At 45.0% G+C, this 23,080-nt stretch overlaps 1 protein-coding gene across 1 annotated transcript in view; it reads right to left on the bottom strand.

Annotated features, from left to right (window-relative positions):
* RFX7 (regulatory factor X7) overlaps positions 1-22,361 on the bottom strand; it is a 48,089-nt gene extending 25,728 nt beyond the window's left edge. Inside the window, exons 1-2 of the mRNA XM_021537403.4 lie at positions 22,006-22,361; positions 653-686 (exon numbers count right to left, since the gene is read on the bottom strand). Coding sequence (XP_021393078.4) covers positions 653-686; positions 22,006-22,154 — 183 coding nt within the window. The 5' untranslated portion in view covers positions 22,155-22,361. The remainder of the gene's footprint in view (positions 1-652; positions 687-22,005) is intronic.
* Positions 22,362-23,080: the final 719 nt, after the last annotated feature.

Here is a 23,080-nt window from a genome sequence, read left to right as displayed (position 1 = left end):
TTTATCTGAAACATAGTAAAGCTTTAAATTTTATACAATAATTAATTAAAAAATTTTATGGCAAGACAATTCAGAATTAAGCTTTAATTATATGGCTTCGAAGAGTATTCTTTGTTATCTCAGCCATACTATATGAAAGTATTCAGATGGTTGCTTATGACACTTCTTTGTCTTATCCACTGGTACTTCTGGATGAAGTGCTGAAGGTAGAAAGTCAGGATAAGCAATTCCTTCCAGTCCTAAGATTTATGAACTCAAGACTCTGATTTAAAAAAACTTGCAGCCCGCTCACTACTAAAAACAAATAAAACCTCTTTCTGAACTAGTGCTTCCTAAAAATAATCTCTTATCACTGCCTAAATCCTGTCATTTTAATGCACAAATGAAGATGATGTTTTTGCAATTCAAGGGCCTTTCCCACTTTAAAAAATTATCTCTCTGCCCTGAGCAGCACAGCAGAGCTAACAGGACCTGCAGTGTTGCACATTTCTGCGAAAGTACCTGAGATGGTAACTAATTTTCATCACATTCAGTGGTAGTACCTTCAAGTACTGCTAAGGAAAGGCTTGATAATAGCTGTCAGTCTCTAGAGCCATCTATTTTGGTCTTGCAGCTCATTAAATATTGAAAAGCATTCTGGAGTTGTACTTACCAAAATGCAGTCCACTTTAGATTGTACAGTTTTGCTAGATGTGAGGGAAGAAAGAGAGAAGAGAAATATAGAATTAGTCTAAAATCAATGACAAAAACATTACATATAAGAATTTCTATCACTGCACTACAGGCTTTATATCTTACTCTGAATTATCCTATTAGTCTATGGATTACATAGTAATCCATAGTCTAGCTAGTCTAGTAATCCATAGTCAGCTATTTTCCTGTAGAAAGTCACCCAAACTTAACTGCTTGCTAGAATTCTTGCTGCTTGTTCTTTTACATCAGAATTGATTTTTTAAATTAAATACCACTGTAACTATTATCCCAAGCTGCAATGCAGCCAGGATGGATATCACAACTTTTACTGTAGCTCTTATATAATTCAAATGCTTTTGACTTGTTTATCTGTAAACACAATTAACATCCCCTTCTCCCCATGCTTCAGTAAATCCCACCACTTCAAGACATGTACTTCTAGCTTTCCAAAGAGCTGCTACAAAGCACACAGCTGTTATTCCACTGGCAACTCTGGAGTTTTCCAAGTTAGTCTCTCTACCTCCCAGCTGGCTTATTAAGACTACACTGGGTGGGGATTCAATAGAAATATGCCAGGAATGACCTCAGTGCATGCACCAAGGCGGGCAAACAGTATGGAACTTATTATACTTCCTATAAACACACCCATGAGCAGCTCTTGTATTTCTTAAGGGTGCTGTACTTCACATGCTTCATCTGACAGCATTAGTTGAAGGCATTGTACCACTGCTCTGAAGGGGAGCAGGTTTCCCACACAGAAAACCCTAGCCTGAACACATACTGAACAAGCATCAAACAATTATTTTTTTGAGTTCAGAGAGCAATTATTTATTTTCCTAGTAAAATAAAACATAATTCAATCTCCTTAAACAACAAAACATCTCATGGAAGCTATTTTACTTTTGTACAGGTGCTAAAAAAGCTAGACTAAGTTAGGCAGCTGATGGCTCTCCTAAAACTCTAAGTAAGAAACATGCAAAACAAATGGCTCTAGTGTCTGGTGGTGATAGGAACCAGCATCTACTGTTCCATCAGATGCTCAGAGGCAGGAGTTTAGTTGCCCTGCTCATTACACCACTTCCACTTTGAAACACAACAGTCTAAAAATCTGTTTCGTAGAGGCTGCTAACACTGATGCCCCTTCCCATACCAGAAAAGCTCGGGTTAGAGTGACAGAATACAATAAAAGATTTCAACAGGTAAGAATATTTGACAAGTTCACTGAAGCAGATCCATCAGCAGCCATCCACTTCAGCTGACTTTGTGTAGGAGAAGCCATCAGGTGGGTAGACAGGAACACAGAGACAATAAAACAGAGCTGCTGGAGATTTTTGAAGAACAGAGAGTACCAAGGATGGTAATATGGAAGTTTTGCCTTGCCTTGGGAAAGGTGCAGCAGCTGAAGAAGGGAACCTAAATGTCATCTCACTTGTCAAAAACCACCATCTTAGCAGAAAAGTCAATGGACACCAAGCATGGAAACCTGCTGCTGCTGCATGTTGCCAGTGCACCTGACCCAAAGCTGAGGAAATTGATGGGGATGCTCCAGCAGCACTTCTCCACCCTGGACTCCACCACTGCCTCCAACCCCGAGCAAGGTCTCACAGTTCCTGTGCTGCTACAGATCAACAGCCTCTCCTACAAAGCAGCAGGCAACAGGAATCAGGCAGATGTACCCATTCTTGTACCCAAACCTCTTGTATGGCTTCACAAGGCAGCTTACACAGAAAGGGTGCATAAAGGGCAAGGGGATGAAGGGTACAGACATAGGAAACTTAGCCCAAACACACCCTCTACAGACTTGCAAACACCATGCACTGGGCTTTTCAGGAGAGCACATTCCAGCCAGCACAGCTTCCCTTCTGCCAACCTGAGCATCAGCACGCACATTTGCATTAACATCTTCTTGCAAAGAGAAAGGCAAGTTGCCAGGAGGCAGCTGGGCAGGAGATCCCTAGAGCTGTCCTTTTATCTCCAAATATCAGTCTGAGTCAAGAATTGTAAACTCTCAAATTTAGTTCAGGCTCTTTCAGTTGTGACCTCTGCTCCTACAGCACCGATCAACAATGTTGAGAAGCTGCAGCAGAGGAGCAATAACAGGGCCAGTAAATACAGCTCACTTTGTTTCCTTTTTGTAAACTGGTGGCACAAAAAGGACCGTCAAGCTCATGTCCTCCAATCTGCAATCAGATGTTGTGACATTTTAAAAGGCAAAGGTCCCACTGCTTCAACAGGGCTAAGTGTGATCTCTATTTAAAACCCAATTTTTCCATCTTCTGCTCCACACTCTTGAGTATACTTGGAGGACACAATCAAAATTTGTTAGTGGTAAACTGAGGTGTCTTTCTTTCTAACCAGAGCACAGGTAAATGTTGCTTCACTTTATAAACCTTGTGCCTAACAACAAAAACGCTTATTTCCCTTCCAGCAGAAGCAAATTCAAGCAGTGGCAGCCCTGAGGAATGAGCCCTTTGACTGGGACAGTACTGGGAGTGACCTTCTCATGGACCTGAGCACTGCAGAGAAACAATCCATTTGGTGACAATGGAGGATACATCCCCAGCACATCAGGAGATAAAAGGACAAGTGACAAGAAGTGGCAAAGGGACAGACATCCCAGTTACACCTGCCACCTTTGTTTATTTTGCCCCACTTCTTCTTCTCTAGCAGGACATGCATGCTTTGAAAGCTGAAGTTTCATTTACAAGTCAGTCAGTCTGCTTCTGTCCCTGCCAAATGCATCCCATACCTAATTACTACTGCAACTACCATGCATGCAACCAGCAATCCCAAAAACCAGGCTGAATCAGGCCCTTCACAGAGCCATTTCTAACATCTGGAGGCCATTACCCACACATTTTGCTGCAAGCCTAGGAGTAGCTGCAACAGAGCAGCAGGAATTATATTCTTTCTCTAATGAAAAGAACCACTTTAATCTATTTGGAACCTAAACCCATTAGAAACTCAGAAACTGCACCTAAAGCCCGCAGCCAGCATTGTTCCTCCTGGAGGCTCATTGTGATTCACCCCCACCTAGAAGCACACCTGGTGTTACTCTCTTTCACAGCTCTAGTCTCCCTCAAGTTAGTCTACTTACTTGATCCAAAAATTAATTCAGGCTACTTCAAGCAGTTTTATCCAGGACAAGATCTGTCTCTTGTGAGCAACAACAAATATGGCTGCTTTTACAGCTGCCTTGGATTTGCCAACTTGTGCTCAATGACCCAACACAAGAACTGTGCAGCATAAAATTTTATATCAAAACCATGTATGTCCTCCAATAAAAAAATACAGACACTATCACAACCAAAAAGGAGGCACTTATTCAGTGGGTGCCATCCTATTGACTGTTTCAAAGTTAAGGCGCACAGAGTAACTCAAGAGGGACCCTGTTGTACTGTCTAGAGCAATGCTCCTCAAAAATGTCAACTCTGATGTGCACTGATGGTGTTCAGAGCCATCTGGCCATTTCTGGTCACCTACCCACCAGCCACTCAAAAGAGAAAATGAGGTTTCTTTGTCTGTGCTTGGAGAAGCAGCACAGGGCAGCTCCCTACAAAAGCTGCTGTGTCTCATGGAGAACCCCAGACCCTACAACTTCCCAGAGACCCACGTGTTGGCTGTTTCGGGTCTGCAGCAAAAAGCCTTACAGGAAGAGGCAAGACCTCTGAAGGATTCTTGAAGGTAAATTTCAAAGGCTGTAGCGATTGACACTTCTAAAGGCTGAAGACAAACTCCTCAAATTATCTTTGGGAGAATGATGAGGAGAAATCAGATGAAAGTATTTCCTCAAACTGCTCTTCTATCTTCTGCCAAAGTATGCATTTCTGTTTTCCCTGACCCATTTATGTACTGTTGCTCAGAATAGCCCTGACTTGGCATGGGCAGAATGAGGAGTGTGTTCTCTTCTCAGGTGAGCAGCTGAGTTCACTTTGCACTGAGGGAGAGAGAGGGAAAAAAGCAGAAGAATAAGGCAAGGAGATGCAATTCTTTTTTCTAAGTGGCATAAAACCAGATGCTGCCAACCTTCCTCTAATTAAGCAATACTTTACTTTCAGGAAGAGGCAGCTGAATTGTACTGAGCAATATAGGACTATTGTATTACCAGAAGTGGCACAATTGAGTTGTTCTGAGCATGAGTACCTCCTTAATGTTGCAAATAAGAGAAGCCATCTAACTACAAGGGGTAAGAGAAGCTTTATGTTGTGAGACCAGAAAAAGGGAGGTGGCTGCGAGAAATAAAAGAAAGCCCTTGAATTTATCAGCTACTGCCTGGTTAACCCTGAGCCTTCCCAAAGCCTGCACAGCACTGACACTAACCCTTAGCAGCTTTGCAGCTGAGAGCATTCAGCCCCTGTGAAAGGCACAGCCTGACCAGCACGGTGGAAGCAGAGTGAACACTCACCCTGCAGCACAGCTCCTCTCCTGGGACACTCACCCAGAGCACGATGCTGCCACTGGGGCTCCTGGGCTGAGTCCCTGGGGACAGCAGCACCTCCAGGACATCGCTGTGCTGCTCCAGCCCCGAAAGTCACACAGGAGACGTCTCTCACCATCCAGGCACTGGCAGGGCACTCATCCCTCAAATGGAGGAGGATGTCAACAACAGCAGAGCCAGTTCAACCAAACTCAGCAGACACGCACAGCTACCATTTGTTGTGCAGAATTTAATAATGGTTTGAGTAGGTGGTCACATGTGGGAAGCCCAGAGTGATTTTTTCATCGAAAGTTTGGTGCATTCCACAAAATTACCACAGATACTCTGTATCCCATTCAGCCCAAGATTGCAAATATTTGCAAGAACTGAAACATCCTCCTGAAAACAGCGTCTGTATAGCTATGTTTCATGTGCTTACCACTTATTGGACAGTCTAGAGAAAACATTATTTCTGCCAAACCATAATGCAATTGATGAAAAGAAACTGCTTTCCCTAACTGCTCATAACTGAGCCTTACATCTGGAAGGCAGGGCTTAACTCCTGACCAGACAGCAAGGGCTCCCCTCTGCAGGGGCTCCGTTTCCAGTACTAGAGTATTAAGTTACATTATTACCCAACATGCAGGACTTACAGCAAAAAGTTGCAACTAAAATGGAAAACCCTAGCGGGCAGTTACTTACCATGGGCACAGTTACCTAGTTATTCACCTCAGACTGCAAACCACCCTCTCAGCCATTTGAGAGAGAAAATGTTTACGAAGTTATAAAATAAAAGTCCTTTGGTAATATGGAAAAACCAAAAGTCCATCAGGGACTGTTCAAGCCACAAGAAAGTTCTGAGTGGCTCATATGTAGTGTATGGTGACACTGCTGCCCTGGTATTTTACTCACACCTGAAAACAAGCCTTCCACATGAGAAGAATACCCAAGACAACACTTGGAGCTGTCTGCCAAAGAAGGAATGTCTTGGCCATACGTCCTTTCAAAAATTACTTGGATCTGAAATGGCTCCATTCCCCAGGGCATCAGCTGTTCCCCCATACCATCCCCAAGGTTGTTTGTCAACCTGCTTAGCAACAGGCCCTGGGGGCACTCTGGAAGGGCTGCCCCTGTTGGGAGCAGTAGCACCAGAGCAGCACCGCCAGGCACGGGTCTCCCAGGCACAGGAGGCACTTGGGTGTTGACAGCCCCCAGGAACTCCTCCTGTGTGGTGTCCTGCTGCCCCTTTTCCTCTTGCAGAAATCCACTTCAGCTCCCAAGGAAAACAAGTCAGAGTCCACTACAAAGTACCAACAGTGACAGAATTGGCAAAGCCATCTTTCTGAAAGCCTTGTTAAAATAGGGAAGGTCATTATTAAACTGACCACATACCCTTTCGGAAAGATTCAGTCTGAATTCCTACTCTGACGACATCAGGTGACATTTAAAAAAAGAAGCTCTATTTACTCTGTGTGCTGTGAGGAACCACTCAATAAAAGGATTACCAACCCCATTACAGTAAGTGGTACTATCAGAAAGGTACTATTATCACATCCTTACCACGACAAGCACTGTGTCCCAGCAGTGCCTGCAGCAATCAGCCCTTAATTCTAAATCTTACTGAATTAATGCTTCTCTTTCTTAGACTAACAGCTCTAAATATATCTTTATATAACCTTCCACTCAGAAGCACAAAGAAATGTTAAACTGGAGCCAAGGATCATCTAAGGAGAAAATTATGAAACAGCCGCCTATGTGTGCTGCTACTCAATTAACATCTTAACATATGCCATGTTACATTGTCTGGCTTGGCTCACAGTGATAAAGAAGTAAAATGGCTGTAAAAGCATTTCAATTAAATATTTAGAAAGCAGAGCTGCACAAGGTTGAAACATGTTTGAATTAGCAAAATGACGACTATCCATACTGCTCGGCTAACGCCGTAAGAGCTCTAGCACGGGGCACCAAGTGAGGAAAGCACACCCAGGCATGGCCCTGCAGCCCAGGGCCAGGAACCCTCTGCCATCCTCACCTGCCACCCTCGGGCGTGCAGCAGCCAAGAATCAGGCGGCTTCTGATGCCACCTAGGGGCTCTGTCCCTGCCTGCACTGCTCCCTCCCCCGGGAGAATCCAGTGTCGTGCCCCACACACCAGGCACTTGAGCCTAGCACAGACACGGGCAAACAGTGGCAAAACATTTAATGCAAGACAAATTAGGTCTTTCAGGATTCAAATGCAGATATATTTTTATTCCATATAAAAGCCACAAGGACCACAATTGCATCCTAAAAGCACATGAAGTATCGCTATTTCTCTGAAGTACAAAAATAGAGCAATGTCCAATTCTCAGGCCTCAAAAAGTAAACAAAATGAGAATTCACCAACTGGTAAATATTGCCTCTTTCAGTCTGAAAGCAGATTCCTCCTCAATCCCAGGCAAATCACCCTTCTCAGCAAAATCAGGAGGCAAATGCTCAGCAAGCCAATAAAAGAGTGCGACAAGAGGGGTGAGCTGCAACTACTTCATCCTTCCTGTAACCTAATCCACCTCCTGCCACTCACCACAGAGAATAAGCTAAACCAGTTATTCCATCAGGCATAAGAAGGAGCAATGCTACATCACAGTGATGAAAACAGCGGTTCAGCATGCCTTGAAGTTAATGCAGATTAAAATGCGTCAAATGCGTGACTTCAACACTTGTTACTTAAATAAATGCAATTAAAATAGTTCATAGAGAATAAAAATTTAATCCCTTCCCCATTTCTGACACTATGATCATTTTATGAGTATAAATAATGCCAACTATACAAACAGCTGAACAAAGAAGAAGATGAGGCAGTTAATGAAATGCCCAAGTCTCAAATATAGTCCATTGTAATGAACTGCCAAGAAATAATTAGCCAGCAGACATCAGAATACCTACGTCTGAAACGTAGGTCTATAAACATCTCTTTCAGCTCTCTGAAGAAATCTAGTTGTATTCAATGGTAAAGGCTTGTTCCACTATTCTTAGAATAACTGGGAGAACTTGCAACAACCATACACTGCCAGGTGTTCTATTCCAACAAGACAGTCGTTTAAGTTTCTAGGGTTGGGGTTTTTTTAACATTTATTTAAATTCAGTATATTGCCATAAGTTACTGTAATGAACACTCAGAAGAGACAAAGAAAATGCTTTTACACAGCTCTCACCCTGGCTCTTTCAGCACCGCTCGGAATTAAAATCAGTGCATATTGTTATATTCAGGCAGGAGATTCTGTTCCAAGGATGCAATGCCCTCTGTACAGGATGTGGGAAGATAATACGACTTCAGAGGAGCCGCATCCTGTATTTATTACTAATAATCTACAACCTTAAAAAAGCATCATGAAAAAAAACCAATTTCAGTAGAAATTTCATCTCAGGAATGTCCCACTGAAAGTAGAAAGACGGATGCTGCATAAACCAGACATGCAGGTTTGTGGCTACACAGCAAATCATCCATTGCAACAGTTCACATATTCCATAATGAAAACTGCTGGGTTTAAAACTAATTATGAAAAAACAAATCAACTTTTGGTTGCTTCACAATCCAGTCTATAGATAGCTAAAAGACCTGCTGTGCTATTTTCAGCTGAGGTCATCAGAAGCCCCATCACAACATTACTTAAGGGTCTGAACTGGAGGCACTGTAAAGCCAGCAATGAGACACTGGGATTTTTCTCCAGCCTTTGTCCCACAGGGCTCCAAGAAAGGATGCCTAATGAAACTAAGTGGGTGACACTCCTCAGCAGAACTTAAAAACCAAACAGGAAATTCAGTGCATCTATAAAACACGTGCACAAAATTGTTTCTCTTCCATGCCTGCAGAGCCAACAAGCTGAGGAGGAGGAGGAAGGCAGCACCTTGCTGTACATCAGCCTGCCACAGGTCACAGGCCTGGTTCTCCACTGCCTTTCCCTTGGGAAATGGTGGTAACAGACACTTGATAGCAAAGCAAAACAATATTAATGTGAGAGAATAGGAAGAGTTCTACACTCTGCTTACATGAAACACACACCCAGAAATGTTCAAATCTGCACAGTGCTGTGTTTAGTGTACATAGCTCAGAACTCAGCTGAACCCAGCAGAACAGCTCCCAGTGGCAGCAGCTCTGCAGCCAGGCTTTCCCACCACACGTGTTTCCCAGTGCTGGCACAGGTGCCCAGATGGCAGATTTAAACCTGCTGATAAAAACTGGATTTCTTCTTCTTTATTTCACATTATTTCCTTCAACATTTTCAAGACCCACAGCTATCCTAATTAGTTCTCTTAACAGAGAGATTTGTTGCTACTGTTACCTCTTTTACCTCTTTATTTCCCTGCTCATTTGATACCCAGGAGCTGTCACCTGGTTTGCAGTGCCACAGCCCAGTCCCATCCAAGCTCTTCTGTGGCTTTATCCTGGGGGAGCAGATGAGACCCCCCTTCCCTGCAGAGCCCCACACACCGCTCAAGTCACAAGAAGCCATCCTCTCCCCAAAACCTGCAGGGCCAACAGCTGTCCCACTGCCAGCCTGGAAATGTGCCCCAGCCTTCCCCAGCTGCCATCTCGGTGCTCCCTGGGCCTGGCACACCCTGGGAAGCAGAGAAGCAATCCAGGAGCTGCCCTGGGCCTCTCACAGACACTGCACTGAGGAGGCCCAGCTTCCTGCAGGGCTTCCCTGGCACACTCTTCATCCCTCCTCCATGCCACAGATATCCTTCTCTCCCCTCCACATCAAACAGCTCCCCCATAGGTATCAGCCTGTCTTTTTGTACACAAATCCAGCTTTTATCTAGCCCTCTCCTCCCAAGGCTGCTTGCAACATCCCATTACCCCTGCTTCTGCCCCAATTTTTGCACACATGCATTCCTCTTTCTCCTTGCTCTTTTTTCTCTCATGGCTGCCCACCACACAGTTCCCCTGCACCCTTTTTTCCACTTGAGGAACCTGACTCCCATGGAATGCAATTCTTGCAACCTCTTAGGTTTCCCTGTGCTGAGTAATGCCCTGAGTATCTACATGCACTCCCCAAGCATCTGCCTACTAAAAGAGTCACTCACTTCTTTCCTGCTAGATGGGCACAGCTTCAGGGCCATAGGAAAGGCAAATTCTCTCCAAGTTGTGCCATGGCACATCCCAGAACCCTCTCCTGTCTTTGACTTTACCGTCAGGTGAAAATTTAAAGCTGAACACATGCAGGATGAACATGGCACCGCTGCCTGATGGTGACCATACAACCTCCCATCTCAGAGGACTCCCCCTTGTTCAACTTCCACAGGTTCTTTCAGGCATCCATCCTCCAGCCTTGCACCTGCACTGAGACACTTCTCACTCAGCTCTGCTGATCAGCTTCAGCCCACTCTAGACACAGAAACTCTCTGGCTTCTGCAAATAAAGAGCTGCAAGTAGCCAGAAGACTCTTGCCTATCTCAAAGGTCAGTTCACTGAATGCTAAAGCAGTGTAACTCATCAGCTTTCCATCATACTCTGCTTCTAGGGGTAGAAAAAATAATCTGTGACACCTTTTAAAATGGTTTTAAACCCTAAACGAAGATCTTCAGAAGAGTTACAAATGCATGCTACTCCAATTCTTAAGGATTTTTTTAAAAGGAGTTTAAACATAACTGCACTCACCCCTAGGTGGCAAATTAACTCTTTCCAACAGGTATCTTACATGGCCCTGCATGGCAGGACTGGCTGCTCCCACCTGGCTCATGTGTGCAGCTCTGGGGCTGCCACCATCAGGCCAGCCCAGCTCCACAGCAGCAGCAGCACAGAGCTCCAGGGCAGCACTGCAGAAGCTGCAGTGTGGGGCAGGCCAACACCTTGCACTCACCCCACACACTGCCTCCTTCCCTGCCAGGCTGCCTCTGCAGCTGTGATGGCCCAACAAGTGAGTCTACCCGAATACTTCATCCAAAACCTGCTCATGAATGAAAAATATGAACAGCAAGCATCTGACCAACATTTAATACCCCACAACTTTAAGGTTCAGTTCTCTGTCCTCAGAACAGGGAACAATGTGTGCAGACAGTTTGTTGCCTCACCATCCTACTTCTACAGGCAACGAGGGGAACAGGACCTGGCTAACAACTTAGCCATTTTCTTCTCAAGTAACACACCTGCTTTGCAGGCATAGCATCATCCATAAGCATTTTGACATCTATTTCAGAAGTTTTCACATTGTCATGGTTTCTTTTGAAAATGCAGCAGAGGGCTTGTGACCTGTCCTAGTACAAAGTACTGAAGCCACAGCCACACAGGCCACTGAGTTCAGCACCCTATTCAGACAATTTACAGAACACCTGCATGGATTCATTATTCTTAGCATGTATATTCTAAACATCCCAGGGAGCTGCACAGTTACACCACAGCTTACTTAGTAAAAGAGTTAAAACCAGAAAAGGCTGTGCTTGATTAAATCTAGATCAGATTTCAGAAAAGCTGCACTAAACTTCTGACTTTCCAAAAACCGTAACAGCACAGAATTATATTTCAGATGTATGTAGACAGTTCTACAGAAGTACTCACCAGGGTAACAGCGCTGTTGACATTCACCTGCAGGCTACTGCACGTTTTCAGCATCTAACAATCCACTGAATCATGCTTCTGCAAGAGTCTGCTAATGGTACCCACAATTACTTGTCTGAGGGGTCCTTCCAGAAGGAGACATTGTTTAAAAGCACTACAGAATTGATCAGTCTGGATTTTCATTCTTGTGAATCACATCACGAGTAAACACTGCAGCAGGAGAGCAGATGTCTGCATTACGAGAATGAAAATCCTAATTACTAACAGTTTTATTTCAATTTTCACTGTGAACTATCTGCTGCTTTGCCACTCCTTTGCTCAGGAGCTGAACTAATCAAGCCAAAACTGCAACTCACCTTTCTGAGTTTGACAAATTTCAGGAGAATACAACATACTCAAGCTATCTCCAGGTCCTACACTGGGCCTCACCACAAAGCTACTGCTACTTAAAGTACTCAGCAGTAACTAAGAACTTTACTGAAGTGACAAGAAACACTGTAAAGTGACAAATAACAATTATTAGCTCTGCACTGCAAACACTTTACCCATTGCAAATATTTTCATCCTGAACAGCTGGAGCTGGAGCCCGACAGCATCCCAGTACATACATGGGTGACTGAGTGTTCACAGAGGGGCTTCCACACATGGACCCACGGTACACATGAGCTAAACTGCATTTCTCAATTACCTTTCAAGTTTCACCAACTTGATTGTACAAGCCATAATGATACATGAATCCACATTCCTACCCCCTCCAAGAGAAGTAAGCTGCTAGCAAGAAAGAGGCAGTCCATGCAGATATGTTCCATGAAAGCTAAGTGAGGACTGCCTAAACTCACTGATACGAAACAAAACTAAGTATTTTATTTTGTGTTTATTCTTAGCCTTAGAGCTCAAGACTATTAGCATTTTTCAGCTGCTATTAACCAAAAACTGACTACTCAGAGCATATTCAGGGTAATCAGACACCTGGCTTCTACTCAGAAGTAACCAGTAACAGAGAGGTGTCTGGATATCTTCATGGATCACAGACTTAATTACACAGGTTACCAAATCTTAAGGGTCATCATTTTAGCTTTTTTTTTTTTTTTTTTGCATGATAAAATGATGCTCAAGATTAATATTTAACTGAAGATTCACTATGAACTTCATTTAGACAAACCTTTGTCCAGTCTAATTAAACACACAGAAACAACCAATATTTCCAAATATTTCATTTCATTCAGCAAGCTATCTCCCAACAACTAACAGATTATGCTCAAAATATCCCTTTTCCAGGGGTATTTCTCACATTTTAAAATTATATATACCATTCCCATTTCACTCACTTGTTGAATGGAAGAGGCAAATACTTTTCCCTCAGCTGCCATTTAATTTCACTTAATTTTTAGGAGTCAATGATTGAACTAAACCACTGAAATCAAGAATAATGAAGGTAATGCTACAGAACAGGCTCCTGGAGCCAAAAGCAGGCTTAGCTCTTCAGCAAAATGTGATTCCAGGTGTGCAGCTTCCAATTACTGCCAGTGAGTAACTTGACTGTCTTTTAAATATCAACTAATTCATTTAGTTTATATGGCCACTAATAGCAACTGTAGGCCCTCACCATTTATCATGCCAAAAGGCTTAACACAGAAAGAAAATCAAATCATAAAGAAAATTGACCAACCTTAATGAAAGGAATTTTGTCACACTTTGTCAGAGCTTGGATAAAAAGTTTCTGTAGCACAATCTGACTCCTGCAAAAATAGTTCAAAATTATTTTTAGCCTTTTTTTCGGACAGTCCCATCACAGCAGAAGGAGTTGCAGCTTTCACCAAGGGCTGGCCAGCCTCACAGATGCCTCAGGCACAGCTACCAAGGTCCAGAGAAGCAGTGCAAGGAGCACAGAGCAACCAGGACCTGGCACACAGCATCGATGCCAAGCAGCAACGAGCACAGCTCTGCTTGGCAGGGCACCCTGTGTGCTCTTCCCAAGAAACTGCTGCCCACACAACAAACTGGTCCTGCCAGAGGATGTCCAGCTCTGAAGCAGACGCCTCGAGTCTCAATTTCAGATTGCCTCCAGACACTGCATTCACACAGGATCCAGAATCCCCCTGCAGCAAGCACCCAAGCCTCTCAAGTACTTTCCTCCACTGAACTAGCAATAAAACTAACACAGTTCTGAAAGGAGCTGTCACATGTTTTCAGAGCAAATTAAAAAACAAGACTAAAATTCCATCCACAAAAAATATTAAATAAATGTTGAAGTTTTTCAATTCAGAGGCCTTCAAAGAGTTACCACTTGTGGTACTAAGTAACTGCCTTTCCAGTCTGTATTTTAATGTAGCGGTGGTTCTGAAGAGGAAGGGAGAAGGGACACAGGAATATTTCCACTGAAGTCACAAAGACTACTCCAGGTATTTTCAAGTGATTTCTAAACAAGGGCAAGAAGGAGGTAAGGCAAACACAGGAGAACAAGCTGCTCATCCTATTATCCAGTACGTTTTTCTTATACACGCTAATTTTTGTTTGTCTAAAGGATGCTTGTGTTGACACTTACAAGGCAACCTCGCTCCTACTGAGAAAAAGTTGCAACAGTTTGTGTTGCTGACCACCTTAAAAACAGTATAATCCACTTTGCTTTATATGCAAAGTCATGAACTGTAATTCCTACTGTCCAGTGCAATCTAACTTTTTCACCCACAGGTGTCCCAAAACCTTATAAAGGCAATTAGGAATTTCTGACTGAGAAATACAGGTTGCCTGCACGCCTGTGAGGCCATCCATCAGAAAGGACACCCATCCATGACAGACCTTGACATTTAACCACAAACTTCCTCTCAGGGGGAGATACAAATATGCCTCATTTAATAAACAAGTTCTCCCCAGGAACAAGATTGAAGTACTGACAATGGGCAAGGGACGGCGCTCCCAGGCAGCTCCAGGGAAAGGCGGAGTGGGATTCATCACTGTGGAGGAACACAGGAACACCCCAGACAGCCAGGGACACACGTCCTGCCCTGGAACAGGCAGAACCTGCCCTTGCAGGGTGTCTGTGGGTCACAGCTGGGGAGGGACAACAGCTCAGGTCACACAAGCCATGAGGACAATGCACTCAGCGGGGGCAGGTCCCACCAGCCCCACTCCTGTGGCTACACCTGGCCTGCCACCCTTTGACAGGTACAATGCCACCACAGCAACCACAAGCCATTAAAAAGAAGCCACAAAGGAAATACTTGGGAAGTTTTGAATGTTTTTTTTCCACTGTCTTAATGATTAAACATTCAACACCACAAAACACTGGGCAGCTTACTGAAAGCCTGTTGATGGCACAGCAGCTGATAACAAGCATCCTACTTGGTGAGAGATAATCCTTGTTCCATTAAATCAAGAAAGCATTAAAATTGAGATACTGGATAACTCCATTTAGAACAAAACAAAACAAAACAAACCCTCAAAATTCCCAAAGATCTAGTGTAATAGAAATATCCCACCACTTCCAGAATTTTTAGATTTAGGGGATTCTTCTCACTGGCTTGAAAGCACCAATTTGTGCTGGCCTTTTGCTCAGGCTCTTTCAGGGTGACAGTGCACACACTGCTTTTTCACCTATTCAACTGACCTTGAGTCACCTGCTGATAGCTTGTACACACAGCCCAGCATTCTACCTGGACTGCTGCAGAGGGAGGTGAGGGAGCCACCACCCTGTCCTCATTGCCACAGTTTAAAAATAAAGAGCTCCTTATTTATATATCAGGTTTTGTAATATTAGATATTAGAAAGGCTTGAACCAAAAATCCAAATTTGGATCCTGATCTGAATTTTGCAGCTCTGGCCCTTCTCCAAATACTTCTGTTTGGCAAGCAGCTGAGTAGAGTAACAAGAGAAGGCAACATACATAACTTATGGGATCCGTATAAAAACATTAGAGCTCAACCCCTGCTTTCAAAACTATACACACACAGAGAAAAAGACTAACAAAACCACCCCAAGCTCCAATTAATTAAAAGATTAATCAGTGCTTCAGTATAAGTCTGATCACCCCAACCTGAGCAGTACTGTCATCTCACCTAATTATATGATTTTTTCTGATTCATTTATACAGTGTCCAGAAACTTTTAGGGGGAGTTTCCAAGTGTAGAGGTTTCAGGTAGAGATTTGGATTCCTACTTGCCAGTGGCATATAGACACATGTAAATAAAAGCAGAACTCTCCCAAATGGCAAACAACCCAGCTACAGAGGCCTGGGATGACAACCCTGCAATTCTGTGCTTCTTAAGGACTCAGAACTGAACCACAGCGTCATACCTCTGACTTGGTTCAATGGAGAAAATCCTGCAGTGGAAAGTAAAATGTTTATGAAACAAGGAATTGCATATATTTGATGCTGTGAAGTCAACAACTGCATGCACTCCAATGCATTCCAAATGAACAAAGTAAAACTTATCCAAATCTTTTATTAATTGAATAGTGGTTTTCCCTCATATAGTTTTTTTAGATTCTATTGTTTCAAAAAACAAAGACAAACAAAACCCACAGACAAGAGTGAAAAATCCACTCTTCCTAAAAGCAGGTTTATAAAGACCTTTTTTCTGCAAAGCTATTCCCTTCAACTCAGAGCCAGGATATTCAATAAAACCTCAGCTCCGTTCTCCAAAGGTTACATAAAGGTCACCATTCATTTTACTCAGGTTTATTTTCTAACCTTGTAAAAACGCCTGCAGACCAAATTGGCTTGCACACCTGCTGACCTAGAAACTCCAGCACTGTGGTGGCCGTGCCCCGTTTTGGAAAGTTCCTCCTCCTCCCACGCCGCTGGCAGCGATGGCTGCGCCGCTGCCCTGCCCGCAGCCCAGGCTTCCCCTACAGCACAGGGATGCACGCCGCAGGGAATAAGACAGATCTTCAACCCTGCTTTGCTGAGAAGGAATCCTTCTGGGGCTGCCCCACAAAAGGAGTGCCCTGTACACAGGAATGTGCAGTAACATAAAGAGCGAACCTGGCCCTATTTCAGAGGATTGGAAGATGGAACAACCCATGGAGGCCATGTCCAGGAGAAGTCAAGTTGAGAAAGGGACAAATGGTGTAGGATTGCTTTTTGCCAATTCATGAGTTCTGCACCACAGATGGTTATATCCTGGTTTAAAATTTGTTTGCGATCAGAGTTAGGTACATCAAGTGACTGGATGGATTGTTTTATGGAAACATCTTTTCTAAGAGCTAGCACTTTTTTCCCTCCACAAGAACTACATGGGAACTTGTACAGAACCAGGTGGAGTGAAATTAAACAAATTACACTTTCTGTTCCTGTCCATTTGGGGAAGCAGAGTATGAAGGAGAATGACAAGCTGCTAAATCTTTGCCCAAGGAGGGGTGACCTTCCCTGAAATCACCATGAACTAATCTAAAATATGGCCCATGGTTCAGTTTTTTCCTATGTATTTTTGAGTGTTTATACACCATATCAGGAAACACATTCAGGATAGGCAAACCTTACCAACACCTGGAATCACTGGAACCAAGAAGCCAGGGAAAACTGAGTCAGTGACAAGAAATCTTTGCAGTTTTACATTCCCATAATTTCTCAGCTAAGGGGCTCAAGGTACTTTTTCAAAGCAGGTAGACACACTTCTGATGTTGCACAGATTAAGTGAAGTAAGTGCAGCCTGTACACCTGTCAGTGACAATTATTTGAGTTTCCTTACAGAAATCAGTAATCCATAATTAAAGAATTATAACCTGTGTTTCCCACCTCCAACAATGAATTAACCAGGATGAAGCAGGGAATGACAGCCACTGCATTTTGAGCTGGGGGCACAGAATAACCACAAGTACTCTGTAATCAGAGGAAATTTTGAGTTCTCTCAGTTTTGACAGGCTACTTAACAAAATACTGAAGGTTATGTCAGGGTTTTTTTCTCTTACTTCCCGTCTCCCTCTCCCAAGCAACAAGAAAGAGAGAAAATGCAGATGGATTGGTTTACACATTAATCGAACCTGACTCAAGAAATTCTTGTTTTAAAAAAATACATACATAAATTTCCACTGCAAAAGAAAACAAGGATATACCAAAAAGGTATATCTATCTGCATTTGCTAAAAGCCTGAAACACACACCCCCCGAACTTCCTTCCTCATTGCCAGGCATTTTATTAAAAATATCAAGTCAATCAATATTAATTTTATTAAAAATATGAAATCAATCATTTTTTCTGCTGACCTAATTATACACATAAGTAGCAATTCCTATTATGAAAAACCTCAATGGCATTTCCCAAGTTGAAGAACACTTTCTCTGCCAACAGCTAAGTGACAATCCACGCTTGCTGACAATGCCTAATGAGGAGTGATGGATGCAAAAGGGAGCAGGAATGTTTTAAGTCATAAAAAAGAACAGAGCCTTCTAAAGATTAGAAAACATTGGTGTTACAATAAGCTAATCTGGTTTTCTAGCACAATAATAAGAGCACAATTCATCTCCTACTACTTCTTCAACATGAGACAAACTGGGCATTAGGACACAATTTTGCCCAGACTCGCTCGTGTGGTTTTCCAATACAACTTCTAGCTAGAAGAACAACTGGAGGACAAAAATTATGGGCCTGAAACCCACACACACATCCAGCCTGAAATGGCTGCAAATGCAGTGCTTTGTGTTTGCCACTCCACACTGCCTGGCCCTCAGCTTGGTTTACACATGAGACAGTGGGGTGGGGAAGGAGAGAAATTAACCTCTCAAGCAGAATTGTAATATTCAAATCCTAACAGATGCCTTTAGGACAAAAAGAGCTGAGATGAAGGCAAGGTGGAAGAAGCTGTGGCCAACCCATGCACAGATGCAAGCACCAGATTACTATTTACAATGGTAAACAAGTGCTCATTGCAGAACCATCACCAGTTATTTGCAACAGTGAACAAGAAAACAAACCTGTCCGCTTCTTCAATGTTTGCAGATACTGGATTTTGGATTAATACTGTCAGTGGAGGGATTAAATTACCTAAAACTGTCGGTCTTTTATGCCAGCAATGACAGACCCTCAGCTGACACCATTCTCCCTTGGCTATCTCTGCATCTCAATCCTCGTGCCATGCTGCTTTTATATCCGTACTTCGCTGGCTGTCTTCAGCTGTAAGATATTCCTTGGCAAGTTAATGTGATCCTGAGTAGACTCTGTCTTCACCACCATATGTCTGGGTACAGAAACATCATATACAAATAACACACACTTGGTAATACAGTACCCTCACCCAAAGAAATAAGTGAAACCCCATTAGTCTATATGCTCAGACAGCTGACTGGGGAGGTTGTCCCGCCTCGGGCTCCAACGTCTGGACAAAAAGCTATTAATAAATATGAAAGCTTTAACGAATCTAAAGAGAAATAAAAACAGGCAGATTAAGGCCCCGTGTCCAGTGAAGACCAGGGCAATTTACAAACCCGACCATGCTGACACTAATCAGTCAGGCTGGGCTCCCAAAGATGTGTTCTCTCTGTCTAGACTTCTAATCCGTCAATGGGAAAAGACATCCAGTGTTATTTCTGCCCACTTCACCCACACCGTAAGAACACATCCAACCACCTCAGCAACTCACACACAGCACGAAACAAAACCAGACACCACTTTGCTGCATGTGTTCAAGTGGGGCAGCTGGGACTCAAATACAGATAGACAGTGATGAGCTTCAATTACTGTAACCAAATAGCAGTTAAATACCTGTATATGATGTTGTAATGCAAATAAATACTTCCTGATTTGTTTTTAAGCACAGCTACGTCACTCTTCTATCCTCCCCTCCTTAGCTCAAACTAGTGGTCACCTTTTGTGCCCAAACACACCCCAAAAAAACCAAAAAAAACCCAAAAAAAACCCCAAAAAAACCAAACAAAAAAAACAAACCCCAACAGACTGGACACCTAAAAAGCACATTTGTAAATCTTCAGTACCTATTCTGACCATGCCTGCAAACGCAACCAGCAGGGCCTAAACTATTGTTTCAATTCAAGGGACTCCACATGTACACAATTACTTAATATATTTTTGTCAAACTACATTTTAATTTAATACAGATAATTAAATAAGTACAAATTGAGATAATTAATAGCTCATTGTCCCACTCATGGTCTGCATCAGTCTCTATATTTGTCTGGGAAGTGGAGGGACAAGCACAGACTTGTTTGTGACCCTCAAGTCCAGTATTTACGTTGCTGCTATATTTTGCTATTCTATTTTCACTGACAATACAATCTGAAGATTGAAACCCTTAAAAAGACCAACCAAACAAACAAAACCTGTAACAAACACAACCAACTAAAAGCCTCCATCCATGGTGTACAAACACGTGCGGGGGAAAAAAGGAGCTGAGAGAAAACAAGAGAGAAGAGTACTGAGCTGGATGTGCTAAACCTGCTGGGAAGCAAAGGGGGAACTGAATGCACCGACCTGCCAGCACATGCAACTGGCAGGGGAAGAGGGGAGGAAGAGGAGGGAAGGATAAAAGAGGAAGAAGCTCTGCTCTGCTCATTACGCCTCATTCTGTTAACAGCAGTGCACTGCCATTTTCACAGCTGGCCTTCCACAACCTCTGCTGGTGTTTATCCATCATCAGCACCCACTGAACAGAGAGCAAACCCCCGTTTGCTGCCAGTTCAGAAGGAGACCTTCCACTGTTTGTTGGGGTGCAGTGTGCACAACGTCCTCAGCAGTGCTCCTCATCCCTGCTGCACCAAAACAACCACTGCACCTCCAGGAAGATGCAAATTCACATTAAACTCCAACCTCAAAGGAAGACTGCTTGATCACAATAGAGAAGAGTAAGATTTGAAAACATCAAAAGAAGATGTTTTCTTATAAAAAAATAACCTTATCTTCAAATACTGCATTTCAACAGCACAACCTGCAGGGAACAGATGCTGCCTGGGAGCAGCAGGGAAGTTGAAGCCTGGTGCAGGAAGCAGGTAGCCAGGAGGAACACTCCGTGAAGGTGAGGAACGCCTGTGAAAGCATCAGGAGACAGGGCTGCAAGGTGCTGAAAGCCTCTGCCGGTCACAGGCACCTGGCACCAGGCAAGCCACTCACCCCGGGCAAAACGCTTCATTCCTTTGTACCAAACATGGGCTCGGGCTATTCCCCAAGTTCACCTGAATCAAACAAGCAGCGTTCATTTCAGAAGCTAACATATGTGCTCTTTTACCTTGAGAAGAAAAGCCACAATAAAAGGGTTTACTTAGTAGCCATTTTGTCTTCAACTTGGACATGATACCTCCTAATCTGAATGCAATGTAAACATGCTCGCCGAGGCTCATTTCCAAACAGCACGTTCATGCAAAGAGAAGGAAATGTGAAAAGACCATCACTAAATACCACAATAAATTAGGAGGGTGTGAGATTTTATGATCCAAAAAGACAGAAAATTCTGCAGATCATATGCCTTCTCTAGGTCACATTGCAGAGAAGACCAAAACAAAAGGTAGCAAGTGTGGATGAAGGAAAATGAACTATTATTTACTGTTTAAATAAATAAAAATAAAATAACCGCCATCCCAATAATAAAAGCAATTTCAGTATGCCATACAATAAAAAAAATCTGAAGGTAAGATTATATTTAGATTCTCTTTATTTTCTAGCGACATCCATTCAAACCAAACAATCTAACTGTAATATGACGTAATATGCCAGCTAGATCAGTATGTTTTTATTGGGATGAGTGTATGTATAAAATACACATGGTGTGTGTGTATATAAAGGAAAACATAACATGAGTAACCTGTATTTACAACTCCCAACTTTCAGTACTCTTTACCAGTGCCCTCAGCCAAAAGCAGCTTTTAAAACCGTACATAAAATACAAATGCTGCAGGTGACAGCCTCTTGCAGATACTAAAAAAAAAAACCATAAAACAAAGAACAAAGTGCTCTATTTGCACCAAACTAAACTCGATTTACCTCGTTCGCCTAATACGCATAAAATGAAATTCTTAAATAAAATGCTAAGTTTACTAAGAAACTGAATATTTAGTGAAAGGAATCAACAAAAACAACCAGGATTCCTATGCAGAAACTTGAAAACCATCGTGAGCTCCAGCCAAAACTGCATTTGAACAGCCTGAGACCTCAGAAGAGCAGAGGTTTACAGGAGGCTGGACAATCGCCGCCTTCCTGCCCAGCTCCGCATCCCCCGCTGCAGCAGCGCGCTGCCGGGCGCTCATGTGCGCGCTGCGAGCGCGGCCGGGAGCGCCGCGGGCCGCAGGTGACCGAGCGCGGCGCGGCCGCGACCCCCGCCCGCCGACACGCGTGGGACCCGCGCTCCCGCACAAAGGGGCCGCGCCCCCCGCAGCCCTTCCCCCGCTCCCCCGGCCCGGGGCCCGGCCCTTACCAGATGGAGCTGCGGATCTTGTGCTGCAGCGCGCTGGCCTCGCCGCCCTGCAGCCCCGGCACCAGGGCCGGCAGGGCCCCGCCGGGCGCGGGGGTGCCGGCGAGCCGCCGCGGCGGCTGCCCCCCCTCCGGCTGCTGCTCCTCGGCCATGGGACGCGAGCGGCGCTGGCCGCACTAGGCCTCTGCCGCAGCGCTCGAGTGAGTCGCCTTCCCCCGCCGCCCGGGGGACATCACGGGCGGAACCCGGCCCGCCGCTACGCCGCAGGATGGCGAGCCCGGCCCGCGGCTCGGCGCATGGCGCCCGGCCCCCGCCGCCCCCGCGCAGGGTCGCTCCGCGCTCCCCCGCCCCGCAGCAGCACCTGGCCCGGCCCGGCCCGCCCCGCGCCGCTCCTCGCCCCGCGGCCGCCGTGCCCGCCCGGCCGCCGAGTGCGCAGGCTCGGCGTGCCCGACACACGGGCCGCCCCGCGCCGCCGCCGCCGCCGCCGCCGGGGAGGGGGCCGGGGCCGGGGCCGCGACTGGGGCCGGGGGCGGCGAGCGCAGCCGGAGCGGGGGGGCGGCCCGTCCGTCAGCCGCGGCGGGGAGGGGGCTGGCCTGCGCCCGGAGCGGCCCGGCGGCGCAAACAACACGTGTGTGCGCGTGTGTGCCCGCGAGTCACGGCGCGCACCGCGCGGCACACGCCGCTGCCCCGCTGCCCGGGCGCGCCGCAGACACGTGAAGGCGCTGCGGCGGCAGCAGCATTACATCAGCTGCGGCACCGCGGCCGGGAGCGCCCCGCGCCCGGCCCGCCCTCCGCCAAGGCTCCTCACAAATAACAAGTGCTCGCACGGCGCTGGGCGAGCCGGACGCGGCACGGGCGGCAAGGCCGAGCCGCCGCTCGACCTCAGGCTTCCTGCGTGCCCCCGAGACATAAGTGGGGCCGGGCTGCCATTAGTCCCACCGGCCTTCACCCGCAACCTTTCTGTGAAAACAATTTCCCAAAATTTAAATTGTGCAGCTGCCACAACTGCTTTCTCTGAACTACAGGCACAAGCCATGTTTCTGCCCTTGGGATCGTGGCTTTTAATGGAAAAAGCCAG

The sequence above is a fragment of the Lonchura striata genome, chromosome 10 (assembly GCF_050655825.1).
Source record: "Lonchura striata isolate lonStrDom1 chromosome 10, ASM5065582v1, whole genome shotgun sequence".
Lineage (NCBI taxonomy): Eukaryota > Metazoa > Chordata > Aves > Passeriformes > Estrildidae > Lonchura > Lonchura striata.
Note: the sequence above shows the minus strand (reverse complement) of the source record. Positions and strands in the feature narration are given on the sequence as shown.